At 42.9% G+C, this 17,271-nt stretch overlaps 1 protein-coding gene across 2 annotated transcripts in view; it reads left to right on the forward strand.

Annotated features, from left to right (window-relative positions):
* EPB41L4B (erythrocyte membrane protein band 4.1 like 4B) overlaps positions 1-17,271 on the forward strand; it is a 169,367-nt gene that overhangs the window by 87,505 nt on the left and 64,591 nt on the right. For both annotated transcript variants that reach the window (XM_063398915.1, XM_063398925.1), the window contains exons 16-17: positions 8,752-8,933; positions 14,397-14,512. In XM_063398915.1, the coding sequence (XP_063254985.1) occupies positions 8,752-8,933; positions 14,397-14,512 (298 nt within the window). The remainder of the gene's footprint in view (positions 1-8,751; positions 8,934-14,396; positions 14,513-17,271) is intronic.

Genomic DNA, 17,271 nt, shown 5'->3' on the forward strand with positions numbered 1-17,271 from the left:
ATGAAAAACACTATTTCTTTTTTTTTAACTGAGGCAGTGAAAAACATCTTCTACTTTCCGAGCCACAACGAAAATGAAAGAATTAGCCACACCTAATTAGAAGTAGGAAGTACTGATCTAATGCAATTAAACTCCGGATAAGAAGCTAATTATTTATAAGTTACTTTTTCCTCGCTAAACCCATAACACTCTGTGCTGGAGTTATAATCACAGTAGCTTACCTTTCATTACCAATTTCTGCAATTTTGTCTTCCTTAGAGAAGTAGAAATACAAATCATTAATGAATCTCCAGTGCTGTCTGAATTGTGTAATAGCATAGTAATGATCTCAGTACCTAAACAGATGACAGAGTGGCTGTTTCTTTTCATCTCCGGGGCCAAGGCCCTGAACATTAAGGCCTTGCTGGCAAGAGCAGAGCCAGCATCACGGTGCCTCCGAGACCAGTCCTTCTCATCAGTAGGAATACAGGAGTCAAGCAGGAAGGAAGAGCTCAGGAAAAAAAATGGGTCAGGCAAACAAAAAGCTCAAGTAGAGGGTTTAAGAGAAACAGAGTTTTACAGTGTTATGTGCAAAAAAAAAAAAAAAGGAACTAGAATATGAAAAGCTGTGGATTCTGCTAGAAACTAGAATGGGGAAGAGGAATGAAAGCGGCAAGGGAGCTTTGTGATTTCAGCATCTGTGTCTTCAGTACCTGGGGCTCTCTGAATCAGTAGCAAGGCTGATTTGAAGCAAACTTCAAGGAACTTAAATGTAAAATTGGATGCTGCTTCTGTATGAAAATTTTGAGCCCAGGAGGCCTTTGTTTGTTATTACTCATTTTCACTTTCAATGGTTGCATTTAATGCGTGTGTCTCATTCCTAATTTCCAACTTAAAAAAACCCAAAACTGTGAAAATGGCTTTAAAGGTAAAATGAGCAGTTTCCTGCTGTAAGTGAGACGAATTGCCGAAGTATTGAAGTGAGAACCTGCCCAGAGATAGGGCAGAGGCTGCAAATATGTAATTAAGAGAGGCCTTGCTGTGCTGAATGATTGATTTTGTACTAGTTTTACCTGTTAATACTGTCTTTTAAAAAGGGCAAAAATCTATAACCTAAAAAGAAGTAATTTGTGTGGCAATAGAGTTGGTCGTGTTCACGCTGGACTTCAAAGTTACAGCAAATTACTGAAAATTCACAAGAAAGCATATTTTTTGTAAAGCATTAGCAGAATCCAGCATCAGAATAACTTAGAAGAATGAAAATTACACAGTTTTGGTAATTTCTTTTAAAACAAGTCTCTTTCCCAAGGAATTTCAGCTTAGTAAGGATGGAGACAGAAAGGAGATTTTGTAAGATGGGAGCATATTGTTAAGGGAAGCCAAATCCAGTGGATTGGCTTCAAGGCTAAAGGGATTACACTTTTTTTAATCTGCTAGATGCAAGGCTGCTGTAGTTCCTGGCTTCACAGCCCAGGATGAGATGCTGAGCATTCATTCCAGGGATGTAAATGCTCACCGAGCACCCACTCAGCCAGCCCTGCCGAGGAGCAGAGGAGGTGAAGGGCAGCACCTTGAGCAGCATCTGCATACGCAAACAGCAGCTCACAAATGTGGAGCAGCACAGAGAGCTCCACCCTCCATGCACAGACCTCCACAGAAAATAGGACTCAGTTGAGAAGATGCCCTGGACTGTGGTGATCAGAGCTTGACCAGCCAAGCTGACTGACCAGCAGCTTGCTTACATGAGGCTGATCACTTTTCTTACCTTTCTATATGCATCCGGAATGAAACTTATTCTGCACATGAATTCACCTCTTGTCTCCTTGCAGTTAGCCCTGCTTTTTCCTTGCACTGTTCCTGGTTTTGCTAAGTCCATACTCAAATATCCCAAGGCTACCACAGAACTTTGGACCTTACACAGTTACTGATACTATTTCCTAGACAGTGCTGGCCTTGCAAGGTTTTTGTCACCCATGAGGCTCTGATACTCCCGCTTCAGAGCTCTGTGATGTTTGGCCATCGCTCATGTATCCCTACCGTAAGTACCTGTGAATTCCAGCAATCCTTCTGGGCATGCTCTATAGCACTTTTTAGCTGTTTCTGCCTTCATCTTTTATGTCCAGCAACTCCTGTCCCATCCTGTGCTTTCTCATGTTCTCCTCTCTTAGCTAAGCCTCAGGCCTGTGCCTGCTTCTCTCTGCAGCCTTTGGCAGCAGTGTGATACTGAGCACAGTAGAGATGAGACAGGGATGTGCTTAGCTCACAGGACCTGTGTCATTAAATGGGTTAAGTGGTGGGAAAAGCTGCACTGTAGCTGGCAATCTGAGGTCAGCTGCAGGCTCCCTCAGAGGCCACAGTTCCTTGCTTGGCTTTGCTCCTGTTTTAACTTGAGCAAACCTCAGTTGGCTTAGTTTTAACCTCAGCTGGCTTGCTTGGGTTAGACACCCCAAGTTGTTTTATATCCTAAGGACAAGAATATATTTGTCTCAAAAGGGAAGGCAGCAGACTTGAGGAAGGATCTTGTTGGTCCTAGAAAATTTTATGTCTGCTTTTCAGAGTTTTCTCATCTACAAGGACATCTGGGACAATGAATTTTTTTTGACAGGTGATTAAATATCATTAGCTATTGTTAGTGTTAATTAAAAGCATTTGTAAATGAAGAAAAGCAAGCTTAGTTCCCTAGTGGGCCTATTTTGCATGACAGTTTTGCAAGACAGTATTTTTTAAATGATCTTTATGCAGATAAGGTGAAATCTATGAGGACAATGTCTTTATTGAGTCAAGATTTGTACCTTGGTATTTTATTAGAACATGCTTTGCTGCAGGCTTTATTCTTCTTGTGGAGAATTCCAGAGTAGTCTTGCTTCAAAACTTAGTTCAGCATCTTGTGTCCTACAGCAGGCTTCCATCACCATTTATTAATATATTTTCCCCTATTATAATTTTCTCTTTAATTTCAAGGTTGTCTGGGAGAAGGCTGCTGGCTGCCTGCTCTGCTTTCTGAGGTGTCCCTAGGAGCTGATGGGGACTGTGGATCATGGCAGCAGGGAAAGAAAGGAACACAATTTTCCGTGCCTTCCCTGAAGGAAGCAAGTGGGCCAGCTATGATGTCCTGGTGTCAGAGCAAAGCATGGAAGTGTAACCACACTGCTAGCTTTAGTTACACTTCACACACCTCAGGAAGCCAGTTCTGGCCAGCAATGAGATCTTGGTTACATGATGCAGGAAAAAAACCCCACAGGTTTACTTTTAGTGATCCCAGTTTTCCTTTACTTAGGAATACTCATTGTTTCTATATGTCCCAGTCCTTGGCTGCAAAATGAAAGTTTACCCTCTCGTTAATGCAGTCATCCTACTGTGGTCTGTGTTCCCTTCTCATGTAATGCTGGGGCAAATCTTTTGCTTCAGTCCAATAGCCCTGGCCATTAAGAGATATTCACATGTACTGCCTTCTTCCTATCCCCTCACTCCCTCTTTCCTCTCCACAGGGACATTTTCAGAGAATGCAAAATTCCTTCTCTTTCTGTGCCACTGCCATGCTTTAGTGAAGCAAGTGATATATGATTCTAAATACAATTAAAGGAAGTTTAATCTTATTTAGTAAAAGTTCATTTTGTTTCAAAAGTTCAAAATTAACTAAAAGTTCATTTTGGTTTATTTGTTTGTTTGTTTTAACTGCTTGTGAAGCATGGGCAAGGAATTAACCCAGAGTCTACCCTCCTTCCTCCCAATAAAGGGAGATACTAAAGCCAAAAAGGAATGTTTGGTTTCACATAGCTATTAAGTCTCCTCTCCCGGGCTGCCACACTGAAGTTTCAAACGCAGTGGCTGCTTGCATTACATACACATTAATACAAATATATATTAATAGGCACTGCAGCACTTCCACTGGCTGCCATTTGGGAGCACATCTAAAGCCCATTTTGATGCTGGAGAAGGTATTGTAATGATAGGGTGATGGGTGATACATCTCCCAGCACATTCAGTACCACGCCAGCAGTGTGAATTTTTGCCAAAACCTGTGCAAATCACCACCAGGCTTGCTCCAAGCTAAAGATGGGGGAGGATCAAGAGCAGTTCTGAAGATGTTTGTGGAAAGTTTGAGGACTTTTAAATACTGGAAAATTGCAGTGGTTTGGTGCAGGAGGAATGTGCAAAACAAATAGAGGTGGGTGTGGTAATTGTTGAAGGTTACTTATCACAGCCAGATCTAGAAGCCTGGGATTTTTTTAAACCACTGTTCAGCTGTAGTAGGGAAGGTCTAAACTCTTAGAGTCATCCACAAGGCACCATAGTTTGAGCCTGCTTTCTGCTATTGCTCCTCCAGCCTCCCCATGGAGAGGGGAGAGAAACAAGCCCCACCATTTGCTCTCCAAGTGTAACTTCAGACAGGTAGAAGATGCCTAGAGGAAGAGTGGGGAAAGAGGGACGTGGGCAGGGTGCAGGAGTAAGCCTGCTCTGGGACACAGGTGGAAGGTGTTTCTGCAGAGCTACAGTTGTGTAGGAGGCTGAGGATGGCAGCTGGGAAGACGATGGCATGGAAAGGCAATTATGTTTTTTAAAAAAACCCTTGTCACTCATGTGTTACACCAAAATGTGAGTCCTTGCATACTGGGCCATTCATGGATGAGAAGGAAGTCTTGATCAGGTATTGATCTTTGCACATCACAAAGCTTAGGGCACAGCTCAGGAGGAATGTTTATGCTGTTAGGTAGAAGTAATGTGTCACAGCTGAGGTTGTGGGGCTGGAAACCTGGCCAGTTTAGGAAAGGATGTGATGTTCTTGAGGATTACAACTTAAATGTGAATCAACAATCCCCAGCTATATAGAAAAACACCAGTGTGTAAACAGGAGTAGATCCTATAGGATGTAGGAAGCATCCCTTCCTCTTTGAAATGTGTTTGCAAGGCCTCACCTGGAACAGGGTGTCCAGTTCTTAGCACTGCATGTTGGAAGCAGAGCAGGGGGCAGCTGGGTGGACAGGGATGGCAAGATGTCTCAGAGCGGTAGGGAATGTGCAACCTGTGAGGGGCAACTGAGGAATTCAGAGCTCTTCAGATCCTGAGGGGAGATGTAAAGGGCAATTTTCAAAATCACAGGCTTCTGTAGCAAGAAATAACCTTCTCACTGTGTGTGTGATGGATGGGAGATAAAATAGCAGCTTAAATTGCAGTAAAGGAGACAGAATAAACAAAGAAATAAGTGTAGACGTGCTGAGACACTGAAATTGATTGCACAGGAGGGTCATGGGGTCTCTGCGAGTGAAGGTGTTGGAGGTTCAGTCCAGGTAACACAGGCCCACGTACTTTGGTTCTGAAGGCTTTCAAAAACTTTTCTTCTCCCCATTTTTCTATGTCCTTTTAACACTATTCTGTGTGTGAATTGTACACTAGAGACGTAGTTTGGTAAAGCAGTAGGTGACTGGAGCACATGAAATCTAAGAATGTGAACTGAAAATAGCTTTTCAGGTAATATGTGAGAAGTGTAAAACTGAGAGAACTAGTAATGTAAATGAAAATTGTAAAATAGAAAAGGAAATTAGTAGATACATGTTATTTGTCTTGTTCCTCGATGTGCTGCCTTTTTGGTCAGAAGGATGTAACTAATGTGAATTTGAGGTTAAAGGCAGTACTAACCTTCTTGTGAACACTGAGTGGCTTTTTTGAAGGTTCAGCCTCCAAAAACTGAATCCTCAGGAGTGCTTTTTGCTGAGGGAGGGACAAAGAAGAAAAAAATGTTTGCTTCCTTTGCACACTTGCCTGTAGGGCCCTGCCTCATTTTCCTTGAAGGACAGGAACTATCTGTATAGGAAACAGCTGGAACTTGTTGAGAAAGCCACACAGGTAAATAACAGGAGAGAAAGAGGAAACCTGCAGGACAGCCAACTGATATTTAAAAAGCAAACCAAAGGTCAGACATTGGCATACTAAGACAGCTAGAAGGCAGAAGCAAGAGAAAGGATGAAAACTACTGCCTGTCCACATAATGCACGTAGTCTGAGAGCATTATTTGATGTTGGAGGAGCAATTATGAATTCCTGGAGGCCAGTAGTATGAATACTTTAGAATATGGTTAAAAAGTTAGTTCACTGAAAGTAGTGACTTATTTACATCAATAGATTGGGAAGGATACATGAGCATGTTTTCTATTCAGGTAAGCCAGATAGAAGCAAGCAATAGAAAGCAAAGTTAGTGACAAAAGGATGCATTGAGTGGAAAAGTGTTAAGTCTGTGTATTTAAAAGAGTGGAAGAAAAGTGAAAAACATGTGATATGAGATATTAATACTGATATCACCTCGTAGAAACTACAGTAAGATAGCAATTTGCCCCTAAAATATATATGAGTACACAGAAAAGAGATTTGGATTATTTATGATATTTTTGTTTGGGTACTGTCAGCATTTCTAGTTTGCAGGCTCTGGGTCTGCTGCAAGGCCTGTTGTTTCTGATTGTTCAGTAACTCCTTGGTAGTGAGGGTGTCTGTGCAAGTGCCCAGCCTCATATGCATCAGAAGTACAAGAGTTGTCTGACACTGAGATGAGTTTGCCTCGACATCTGTTGTTGTTGGCCCTGGAAGAGTGCAGACGACCACACGCTTTTGCATGGGCCGGCAGTTTGAGCCGGGATTTCACATGGGAGCGCGCTGCCTGGGTAGTGACACCCCGTCTGCAGCTATGTGACCTGAGTCCTCAAGGATTTCAGTGCACAGCTGAACAACAGCTTCACTGGGATAGCTCCTTACTTTTTGGATGTAATGGTCTCCCTGCATTTTACATTTTACATGTGAACATTTTACATGTAATACTCCTCTCTGGACAGTCAAGAAGTACATCTAGAGAATTTGGTGCACATTTGCCCTCATGCCAGAAGTCAATTTAGTTGGCTCATTCAGTTGCTCAGCTCCTCATTTCAGCATGGAAGATACCTTGGGCCCATAGCAGTATGACAAGTGAGTGTAAGGATTTGGTGTGATTCATTTTGAAAAGACCATCTGAAAATCTGCTAAACCAGCCTGCCAGTGGGTGAAATGAAACTCCCAGCACATAGGGTTTTGTGTCTTGAAAAAAAACTGAATCAGATGGAAAAAAAGAGATGTTTTGAGGCTCCAGCCCCAAACTTATTTCCCAGCAGGATTTTAACCATGTGAACAAAACTACCTATGCTCTCAGTCAAAAAATGTCACACCAATCCAAGGCTCTTGAAGGGAAAGTACAGGAGAGCTGCTACAATTAGTGTGCAATCTCATTAGCTTGTACCATTTCCCCCCTGTAGACACTTGCTTGATTTGATTGTAGCAGTAAAGATGTAGTGCAGTTTGAAAAGACAGACCAGTCCTGTCTGGATTATCTGAGCTCACAAAAGCTGTCCCCTGTGGATCAGACACCTATTTGTATCGTTTCTTTAAGGGAAAAAAGGCATCAGAAGGGCCTTTATTGGCAGTGGTTGCCCCGTGCCGGGAACCTGCCAAGATTAACATACACGACGTTCCCCTCCCCACCTGCTGCTTTCAAAAAGTAACCAGCATAAAAGTATGATTCAATTAGAACCCAGTCAGAAACCTCATGTTGTCTGAAGTTGTTACCAAGAAGACAGTGGTTATTAAAGATGTACCAAGCTGCGTTTTTCAGTATAACTTTGGAAATTATACAGATGTGTTTATTTGCAGATGACTGGTTAATTTTGCTTTGGATCACTAAGTAATCTGCAGAGAACATATGTAGCAAGTATCTTAGGTATAATTTATTCATTGTTCCTTTAATTATTTGGTTTGCCTTCATTTCATATTGTCAGGTTTTCGGCTGCTGTTATTAATAAAAGTAAACTGAAAACCCATGCAGCTGAAGATATAATTTCTTTAGCATATTTCAAATAGGCAGGGGATTCATCTTTTGTTGAAATGAATTGATTTACCACAACTACTGTCTAATGCACTACTATAGAATAAGTTTAAACCTTACAAAAAATGTAAGCACTCCTCTGAGGAACAGACATTCAAGTTGTTCGCAATATCTATGTAGAATTATCTCAGTCTTCTTTGTTTGCTGGAATGGAGAGAAAATATCACTTCTAGCAATTCCTCGTAATTTCAAGCAATAAACTGAAACAGCATCAGTTAAAGCTAATGAAGAACAGCCGTGTCATTTGTCACCTCTCAGAGATGATGAGTTAAAATGTCAATGTGTCCCCGTTTGCCAGCTATTGTAGACTGACGATAGTTTATCTGCTAACTAAACACGCCCACCAAAAACCCAAACTACTTATTCCAGCACAGGTACAATTCCTTTTTGACTAAGTGCTATTTTGTATGTTTTCTGTAAAATGTTTAATTTCTCAATTTTTTCCCTAAGTCAGATTTTTTTTATATACCCATTTTTCACTATAAATTTAGAGACCTGAACATTCTTAGGAATGTAGTGTTAATTTGAGACTGTTCCTTGGTCTGCTCTTTGGACAATTTCACTTTAAAGGAGTTATTGTTTTCTGCTTGATGACTTTCCTATCCCAGGAAAGATTCTAGCAGAGATTGTGTAGTGTGTAAAATCAAAAATAGTTCTGATCTTAAAGCCATACCAACAAGCAGAGGCACCCTTTTTCCTCATCAGATAAATCTTGCATAGATAGAAAACTAAAGATTTTGGATATATCTCATTTAAATTTTTATTTACAAAACATTGAGCATTTTTTCCCAAGAAAGTTTTCACTCTGTCTCTCCAAAAGTACAATTGGTGCTACTGTTTACTGCTCTAATTTGAACTGAATTTATTTTGTAGCTATCCGTTGAACAACAGCGATCTGCATCCGTTCAACATTGAGGAGAATGGTGGAACTCCATACACCACAAAAATGGCTGCAAGGCACCACCACCACCATCGGCATCACCACCACCATGCCAATTACGGTGCCCTTGCTCCCGAAAGCAAGGACATGGTTTCTGCAGTTCCAAACCCAACCAGTAAGTCCACTGCAGTGATTGTTATTTCAGTGACTGTGCTGCTTTCAGGTTTGTCTCGGGCAAGGAGGCAAAGGAAAGGAAAGGAAAACAGTGTGCATTTCGGTTTTCCTCATTGAAGAATGTGCTTCCTGTTATTATTTGCTAGCTTTGTAGCTTGTGCAAATAAGACGAGATTTGCAATTTCCTTGATTTCCTACGGGTTGAGGGATTTGGTGTTAGGTGGGTATTCCATAGCTGAACAAATGCCCCATTAGTCACAGATACTGACTCTCTAACCACTTGGCACAGCCTCCTTTTTTGTTGTTACTATTTGTTTGTATAGTTTCACAAACCTACCCTCATCTGCTGTTGTCTTTTGCTGATCTGTCCAGCTCAGCCCTCATTGTTTGGATCTTGTTTTCATGTCTGGGCACAGGCAGCAGAAATTTTGGAGCTCTGGACATACAGCATCTTGCTCTTAGTTTTGGTAATCGGAACAGTAGGTTTACACAGGAACTGGAAGAGAAACATCCCTGTCATTGAGCAGTCCTGCTTCTTGCTCTCCAGATTTACAGTCTCTGCACTCTGCAGCATGTCAGATGCTGAAGCTGTGTAAGAATGTCAGATGATGGGCAAAACAAGACATGATCTATTATATTCCTTGTCTCTAGGAAACGAGGAGTTCTTCCCTTGCACTGTTTTTGCCTTCATAACTGGGAATGACCCTGAGATAGCTATCCGTTATAGAATCTTTCACCCTGGTCAGTTAATCTGACAATTTTGAAATTCCTGAAACCAGGGTCTTGGGCTGTACTGGGTGACCCTGACTGTAAGCTGTCCCACCTCAGCAGTATGGCACAGGCATCTATCTGTCTGGACAAGAACATTAATCAGACTTCATTTCAGAAGATCAGAAACATTTTCTTTAATTTTCTTTCCACCAAGAGAGTTCAATAGTTTTTAGGAGAGAAGCTCAAGAAATAAAATGGAAGGCACTGTAGACATTTAAGGAAAGAATCCTAAGCAGTAATATGACTTGCTTGCTGGGGCTTTCAATGAAGCTACTCCCTTAGGAGCAACCTCCAGAAGATGTGTTATTTCCCACTGACTGTACACTGTACTCCAGTGTACCTTCACTCTGGGAAGCACATGGGGCTGACATGGAGCACGGCCACCGCCTGCCTGGCACAGCCATACAGGCTCAGGGCAGCTGCAGGATGCTCCTGTGCCACTGAGAGGTATTTGCACCTCGGCCCTGCTCTGCAGCCGCCGAGGGCAGCGCGGGCCGGCCCGTGTGGGGCTCTGGGCGGCTCCCCGGGCCTGCCCCTCCCGGGCCTGCCCCTGCCGGGCCCGGCCGGTCGCTGGCAGGGCCGCCCTGGGCGCCGGGCTGGGCGCAGGTGTGGGGGGATGCCGGTAAGGCTGTGCTGGAAAACCTTTCCCGGCTGGCAGCCTGGCACAGTGCGAGGCGGTGACCTTTCTGGGGGTGTGCCAGCCCATATTTTCCTTTCCCAAGTTAGAGCTGAAGCATGCCCGGAAATTCATTGGGAGCCAGCTATGCTGCTGCTGAGTGTCCCGACCCAGAGGGCACTGCTGGCCCTGCTTCCCCCGAGCCGCTCCTCGGGGCTCCCCCCTTCCAGCCCACAGCTCCGTGTCAGACCCGGTGCCCCAGCGTCAGCCCCAGCACTGCTGCTGGTCTCAGCTCCCCACAGCCCTGCCATGGGCCCATCTGCAGGACAGGAGATAATTAAAGAAACAGCAAAACCCACACAGCACAGGGTGTTTATTCCAGCACTCTGCCTCCTCTCAGATCACACAGCTTTCCTGCTTCTCCTTATCGCAGAAATAACCTTAGATAAAGCCTAGAAGAGCACAAGGGCAAACATCAGGAGCAGTTCTCTGTGCCCAGTGAGTGTTACCTGTGAGATGAAACTGGGGCCCAGGAGGCTCCGTGTCCTCCCCCAGGCATGGAGGGCTCCCCCAAACCTGGTCCTGGTCCTCCCTGACCTGTCTGGCAGCTGCCATGCTCTGAAGGGGACTTCAGAAGCTAAGGCACATATAGCACCTGATGCTGGAGACAGATTTACCTTTCTTTTCCCTTTGTCTGCTGAAGACCAGTCAACACTAACTATTTGATACAGAAGAAGTGAATCAGTGCTGGTTCTTGCCCAATGCCAATAGCACCAAATGCCAATTCCCAGTTTCTCTAAGGGAGTGGAAAGGGATGGGACACTTCCAAGGGGAGGCTGTGGTGCAGATGTGCTGGCTGCTCCCAGCTGAGCTATTTAGGCAGCTGTGCATGCCATGTGCTGGGTGTCTTAGTGCTGCTGTGCTGCCCCACTGCAACCCATTGCTGATCCTCTGCGGCACCTGTGCATCCAGCTGGAGGTGCAAAGCTGATTTCCCTCGAGGAGCCAGTCCATGGTTATATCCGGCACGTTTATGCTGGGAGAGCAGTGGCAGTCTGGGTAGGAGCACTTCCCTTAAAACAGAATCAGACTTACTCATTTGCAGCTTGGGGTGACAGGTCTAAGTGCCTTTTCAAGGTTGATGCTCAGGGGACTAGGGTTGGTTTGTTTTTAATGGTTTCATTAAAATGCTGCTCAGGCTGTTTCAGCTGAGAAAACTCTTGTAGAGAGCCTGTGGGAAAGGTTCACAGTGCGTGTACTGAAATAGTTAGGAGTGTGCTCGCCATTGGCCATCTACTGGGGACATGGCACAGTGTGTGGGACAAGAAAAAATTAGGCAGAGAGGAAACATTATCAGTAGTCTGCCTCAGGAACGTGAGGACATGGGGGACTGATGTCTGGCTCCAGGCTGTGTGGAAAGGCCCATGCTGGGAAAGTGTTTCTAGGAAGTAAGTGGTCACTAAACTGGGGATGCTCTCAGGAAAGAGAGTGTTTGTGACCAAAATATCTCAAGTGGAAATGTCTGAAGAGCAAAAAGGTCTCATGGGGCAAATATGCTATCCTAGCAGAAACTTCCCCATAAGGCTGACAAAGGTGACACCAGCACTTAAACTACCTTGTGCTTTTCCGTGGGACCACAGGTGTTTTGTGACTTGTTCCAGTTGCTGTGGACTGGACTCATCACTGAGCTCTGAGATGGTTTTGTATTCATCTGAAGTGGAACATGGAGTGACCCACTGATATGTACCCACCATCAGGCTGAGAGAGGGAGAAAGCATCTGCCTTTCTTCCTCTTACATCTATTCTGAGAAATGGCAAAATTCCAGTGCAATTACTGGGACATGGGCAGGAGAGAGGGAAACAACAATGTGCCCAGCCAGGGTTCCTTTAAATACTTCATGTTCCCCGGCAAACATACAGCACAGGACTTGTTACAGAAACAAACAGAAAACAAACCCAGGCCAGACCTGCCTGATTTTTCACATTCCAAGTAATTTGTCTGCTTCAATTACTGAAGGAAGTGAAATCCAGTGAAACAAATCTGATGTGTGTGTTTATGAAGGCATCTCAGCAGAAGATGTTGTTTTCCTGCATTCAGCCTGATTCTTGTACTTGCGATGCTACTCTTCACCTCAAAGCTAATGAACACAGATCACATCTTGTGGTGAAGCACATCTTCCCCCAGAGTATATCAGAACCCCAGTCCCACTCTGTGCAACAGCAGTTGGCCTTAGAGGGAGGAGAGGGTGAACCTAAGTGGCGAGGCAAGGTTGTGCATGGGTTGCCAGGTGCACATGTGCAGATTCACCAGCAACAGCTGGGGCTGTCACTGGGAGCAGATCCCGACATGTATGCAGTGCAGCTCACAGAATTTTTATGACAGAAAATGAGGAACGGGAAGAGGGGAGCCAGGTTGCCTCTTGAACTCTGGGCTGAGCTTGCAGGTTATCAGTTCAAAAAACAAAAAGGCATTCTTTACTCCTGAGCAGCTCAAAAGACCTTGAATAACCCTGAGCAGAGAATGGCCTAATGCACACTGAGTTTCAGGCTGAGAACAGTGCTTTGAAAAACCATGCTGCTGCCAGATCCTTTCTTTGAACGAAAGCCTGGGTTTGCCAAGATTTAATGCTGACTCAGAAAAGTTATGCTTTTTGTAGGAATTCAGTTTTTTGCCTTTTCTTTTGTTTGTTTTTGAGGTTGAGTAAAAAGCCTAAAGTGGCCTGTTTGTCTTCCAGAGCCCTTCCTTTAAACAATCAAAAAAACCCCACAAAAAACCAAACCAAAAACAAAACAAAAACAAAACCAAAAACAAACAAACAAAAAAACCCCAACCAACCCAGCCTAAAAATCAATTTTAAATAATAGCAAACTTGAATAATTTAAATAAGGCACTTTCTCCCTCTTTATTTTCTTTCTTAGGAGGAAAGCAGAATGATTGTGTTTCTTCAAAAAAAAAAAACTCCCCATCATCATGTCTGTTTTTATGGCTGTGATAATTTATTCCCAGGGTATCAGGCAGTTTCACAGTCTCATATGTACAGAAGCAGCTGTGATGTGAGAAATGCTGAACTCTGGCAACACTAACTGGTGATGAAAGACCACCAAGAGGAGGTCAATGCTGATATTGTAACCCTTTCTAGGATATTATTACCTCAGGGTCTGATAATGTTTCACTAACGCCAAAACCAGCTTTTTGCTTATATCCCTATAAGCTGGTTTTAGCAATTTGTCTTTAGTCAGCAAAGCCCTTAATGTATATTTAAACAGCTGTAGAATTAGATCTTGAGTGAGTAATATTTAATATTCTTAGGACAGCTTAAGAACCTGATCCAAACCAAACGGCAGTCAGTGCAACGTTTTTATTGATTTCAGTAGGCTTTGAATCAGACTCCACAGAGCTGAATTCTTCCCAACTGTTATTATCTGGAATCCATGGCAAAAAGAAATACGGGAGGATACAGAGATTTGTTAAATCATCACATGACGAAGTTTATTTTTCTCAGATATGTATATATGTGCCACACCATCCCCAAGATGATGACAGAGACCTTTCAGGGCTGTCTGAAAAAGTATTTTTGCTTGCTTTCTGTGTCAGTGGCTTGCTCAAAATCTCTATTGACAAAGCACAGCAAATTCCTGACAACAGTCTTAAAGAGGCTGGCATATAAATAAAGATGTCTGAGAAAAGCCAAAAGCTATACTCTGATCTCTTTACACATCACATGTTTTGAGAGTGGCACCTTGGCTGCATAAATAATCCCTCTGGTGTCAACTAAGTTTTAGAATATAGAGGAGGTAGAGGCGGCAGGGAGGTAAGGAAATATGTAGCCCAAAGCTGGCAAAAGCTCTGCTGAAATGAAACGATGGGTGAGAAGGAGGAGGGGGAGGAATTGTTTGCTAAATAGAAAAAGGCAAAATGACCCAACTGGCATAATTATGAAACATTTTAAAGGGTCTTACAGAGAAGATGCTTTGCCGACCGTTGTCTCTTCAAATGCAGTTGAGTGTCTTGCTCTGCAGTTCTTCTGTAGCCTCCCTTCAGATGGTGTTTTTTTCTTTCTTTTGGGCATCCTTTTAGAACTGAGCTCAGGACTTCCCCTTCTTTATGATGAAACTTCTCATCTGAAGAAAATAGAAACGGAGAATGTGAAGGTAGTTGGACCATGGCCAGCCCTGCACGTCAGCATGAATAAGGTATAGCATATACATATATACTTTTACATATATATGCCAGAGCACCTTTGTCACTTCATATTCAAAAGCTATTGCTTTTTTCACCTCTGATTCAAATCAACATTCATCTTCAACTGGCTTGCTTTTTAATCACCTCTCACCATCTTCTTATGGGACTGGGATTTGGTTTTTAGATTTAGCATTTCAATCAGCTTTGCCTTTTAAAATTTCAGAAGCTGCTTCAACAACGTTATGATATAGTTTTAGTTTAGTTGTGAAGAGTTAGTCATCTAGGCAGCCCAGAGCTGTAAAAAAATAACAACACTTTAAGTGATAAAAAAAATCTTGTTTTTCTACATGAGGAGTCCGTGTTATGCCATAAACTCCCCCTGGCATCTGATGTTAGTGGGTGTTTTATGAGACAGTTTTTGCAGGGGTGGCCAAACAGCCATGTCCTGCTGTTTCTGCCAGAGATCAGCAAGTTGGTGGCTCCTTGTATCCATGTGAGGCTAAATCCACTGTGCCTGAACTGTGGGATTCCTTGATCTGAATCTGGACTAGGATCTCTGGTTTGCAACCACACAGGTCCTGAGCTGGACCCTCAAGTGAAGTCAATGAGAGCATTGCCACTGTCTTCAAAAGAGGGGGTCTGAGCCCCCAGTGACTCTGTATAAACCTTTTAAGGTTAAAAGAAAAGTGGTGTTTTGAGAGTTTTTTGTCAGCTCAAGGAAGAATTCAACTAAATTACTTTACCTTGGTTTTACAAACAGCCTTTTGTTATTGATATTACTTCAAAAAGCATTCAAGAAATTAAAACCCAAGGGGACATGATCAAGTGTATCAAAAATACAAGCACAAAGGGATCCTATATCTATATAGCAGAAATCTTTCTCTTCTCTGGATGAGAGATTCCAGGAGATGGAAGTCAAGGCTAGAAATCAGTGAGCCAGGTGTTTCTAATGAGAAAATTAAATGTTGGATTTGTTTTCAACATTAAAGTTAATTGAATTTCTTCCATAATGCAGTGGATTTACTATCACTAAGATATCCTTGAACCATGTTCAGTGTTTGTCATAGGATTGTGGTGTAGTTCATATATGGACTGCACTCCTTATGCCTTATTAATGTAGTCATGAGGTAATGACCTGTGTCATGACTTTTGGAGATTTCTCAATGAACAGAGGAAGATGGAATATTTTAGACTTTCTCCCAAATCTATTTAGTTTTCACCTGTGAGGAGTTCTAATTTTGACTAGCTCAAGTGGGAATTAAAAAGATAAATCATAAAGTCAACAAACTGGGGTGAAATGGGAAAGAAGTCACCTTTTATTCCTATGTACATTTCTCAAGTTCATCTTCTAGAAATTCTCAACTGGTAATAAGTACAGCTTTTTATAGGCAAAGCTTGTTAAGCAGTGACATAGTTTGCCAAAGGAAAATTCTCCATCTCAGACTCATCCAGTGAACACCCAGGTCTTGTGAGAAGACTTATGCAGTTCAGATGTGATTACTGATACTCTGTCTGAACCTTAGCAGAGAACATTTGCTCAAGTACAATGTCCAAAGCATGCTTTAAAGGACTGTCTTACACTATTGAGCTCACTGAGAGCTGAGTTTGGCATATTTAAAGGGCCAAAGTGAAGAAGTGAGAGGACTCCTTACACGCTGACCACAGTGCACAACTGGTCAAACCAATCTGACCTGTGTTGCAGAAAAGATTCAAGGATATGATGGTAACGATACCCCTGTGATTTCAAAATGAGTAGATTTACATTCTGTCTTCTTTCTTAAAACGAAAGCTTAAAACACTTTGATCCTGTACCACAACACACTGTGCAAATAATCCAAATATTGTGCCTGCAACTTCTGCCTTATCTCTGATCCTCTTGCTCGTTCATATTCACTGCAAGTCTGTGGAGGGAGGACTCAGCTCTTCTATAATTAAAGGTTTTCTTTGGCTTGTCCTGACAGCTCTAGAATCTTGTCCACAGTCAGATGGATTATTTATTTAAGGACTAATTAGCAGAACCCAGTATCATAACAAGTCAGAGCTTCACAATAAATGCAGCTGCACAGTGAATGCCGCCTGTGTCTGCAGTGATGAGTCTGCCATCAGTCAAAGTTTAGCTGATAAAAAAGTCTTGTAATGAGCACTAAGAGCTGCTAAATGCTTCTGTTTCTGGCAGAAGCTCAGCAAAAGGCAAGGCTAGAGGCATAGGCTGTCTAATGAAAACCTTCCCAAGGCAGTCATAGAGGGTTTGGGTTTAAGAGCTGGGCAGCATTCCCATAAACAGCAACTACCATGTGAATGCAAAAGAGGCCAGCCCTTCAAAATTTATCAAAATTACTGTACATAGTCTTGAAACTGGCCCAGAGTTGCCACTGGAAAGCATTGGAGTGATCCAGCCCTTACATTATGCACTATATTTGTGACCAACAAATCATTCTGAAGTTCTTTTGGCCTTTCGCTTGTGATTTCTTCTTCAAGCACCATTGTCTGACCTAGATTCTGGTGAAATGTGTATACAGAGCTCACAAAGCTAAAACGAACAAACCAGTCAGGTCTCTGAGCTCTGAGCAGGGTCTGGAGTTGCCTCAGCAGATGACTTCTCCAGTGAAAGAGAGGGGCAGTGCTGCAAATATTGGGCCAACCCCGGCCTGAAATGCCGTAGAGCACTGCCTAGCAGAAAGGCAACAAGGCAGGTTAGACCAGATTGAACAATCCGAAACCGTGACAAGAATTTTTAACTGAGAGTGGGGCCTTTAAAGTTCCTTTGGTT

The sequence above is a fragment of the Prinia subflava genome, chromosome 1 (assembly GCF_021018805.1).
Source record: "Prinia subflava isolate CZ2003 ecotype Zambia chromosome 1, Cam_Psub_1.2, whole genome shotgun sequence".
NCBI classification, from domain to species: Eukaryota; Metazoa; Chordata; class Aves; order Passeriformes; family Cisticolidae; genus Prinia; species Prinia subflava.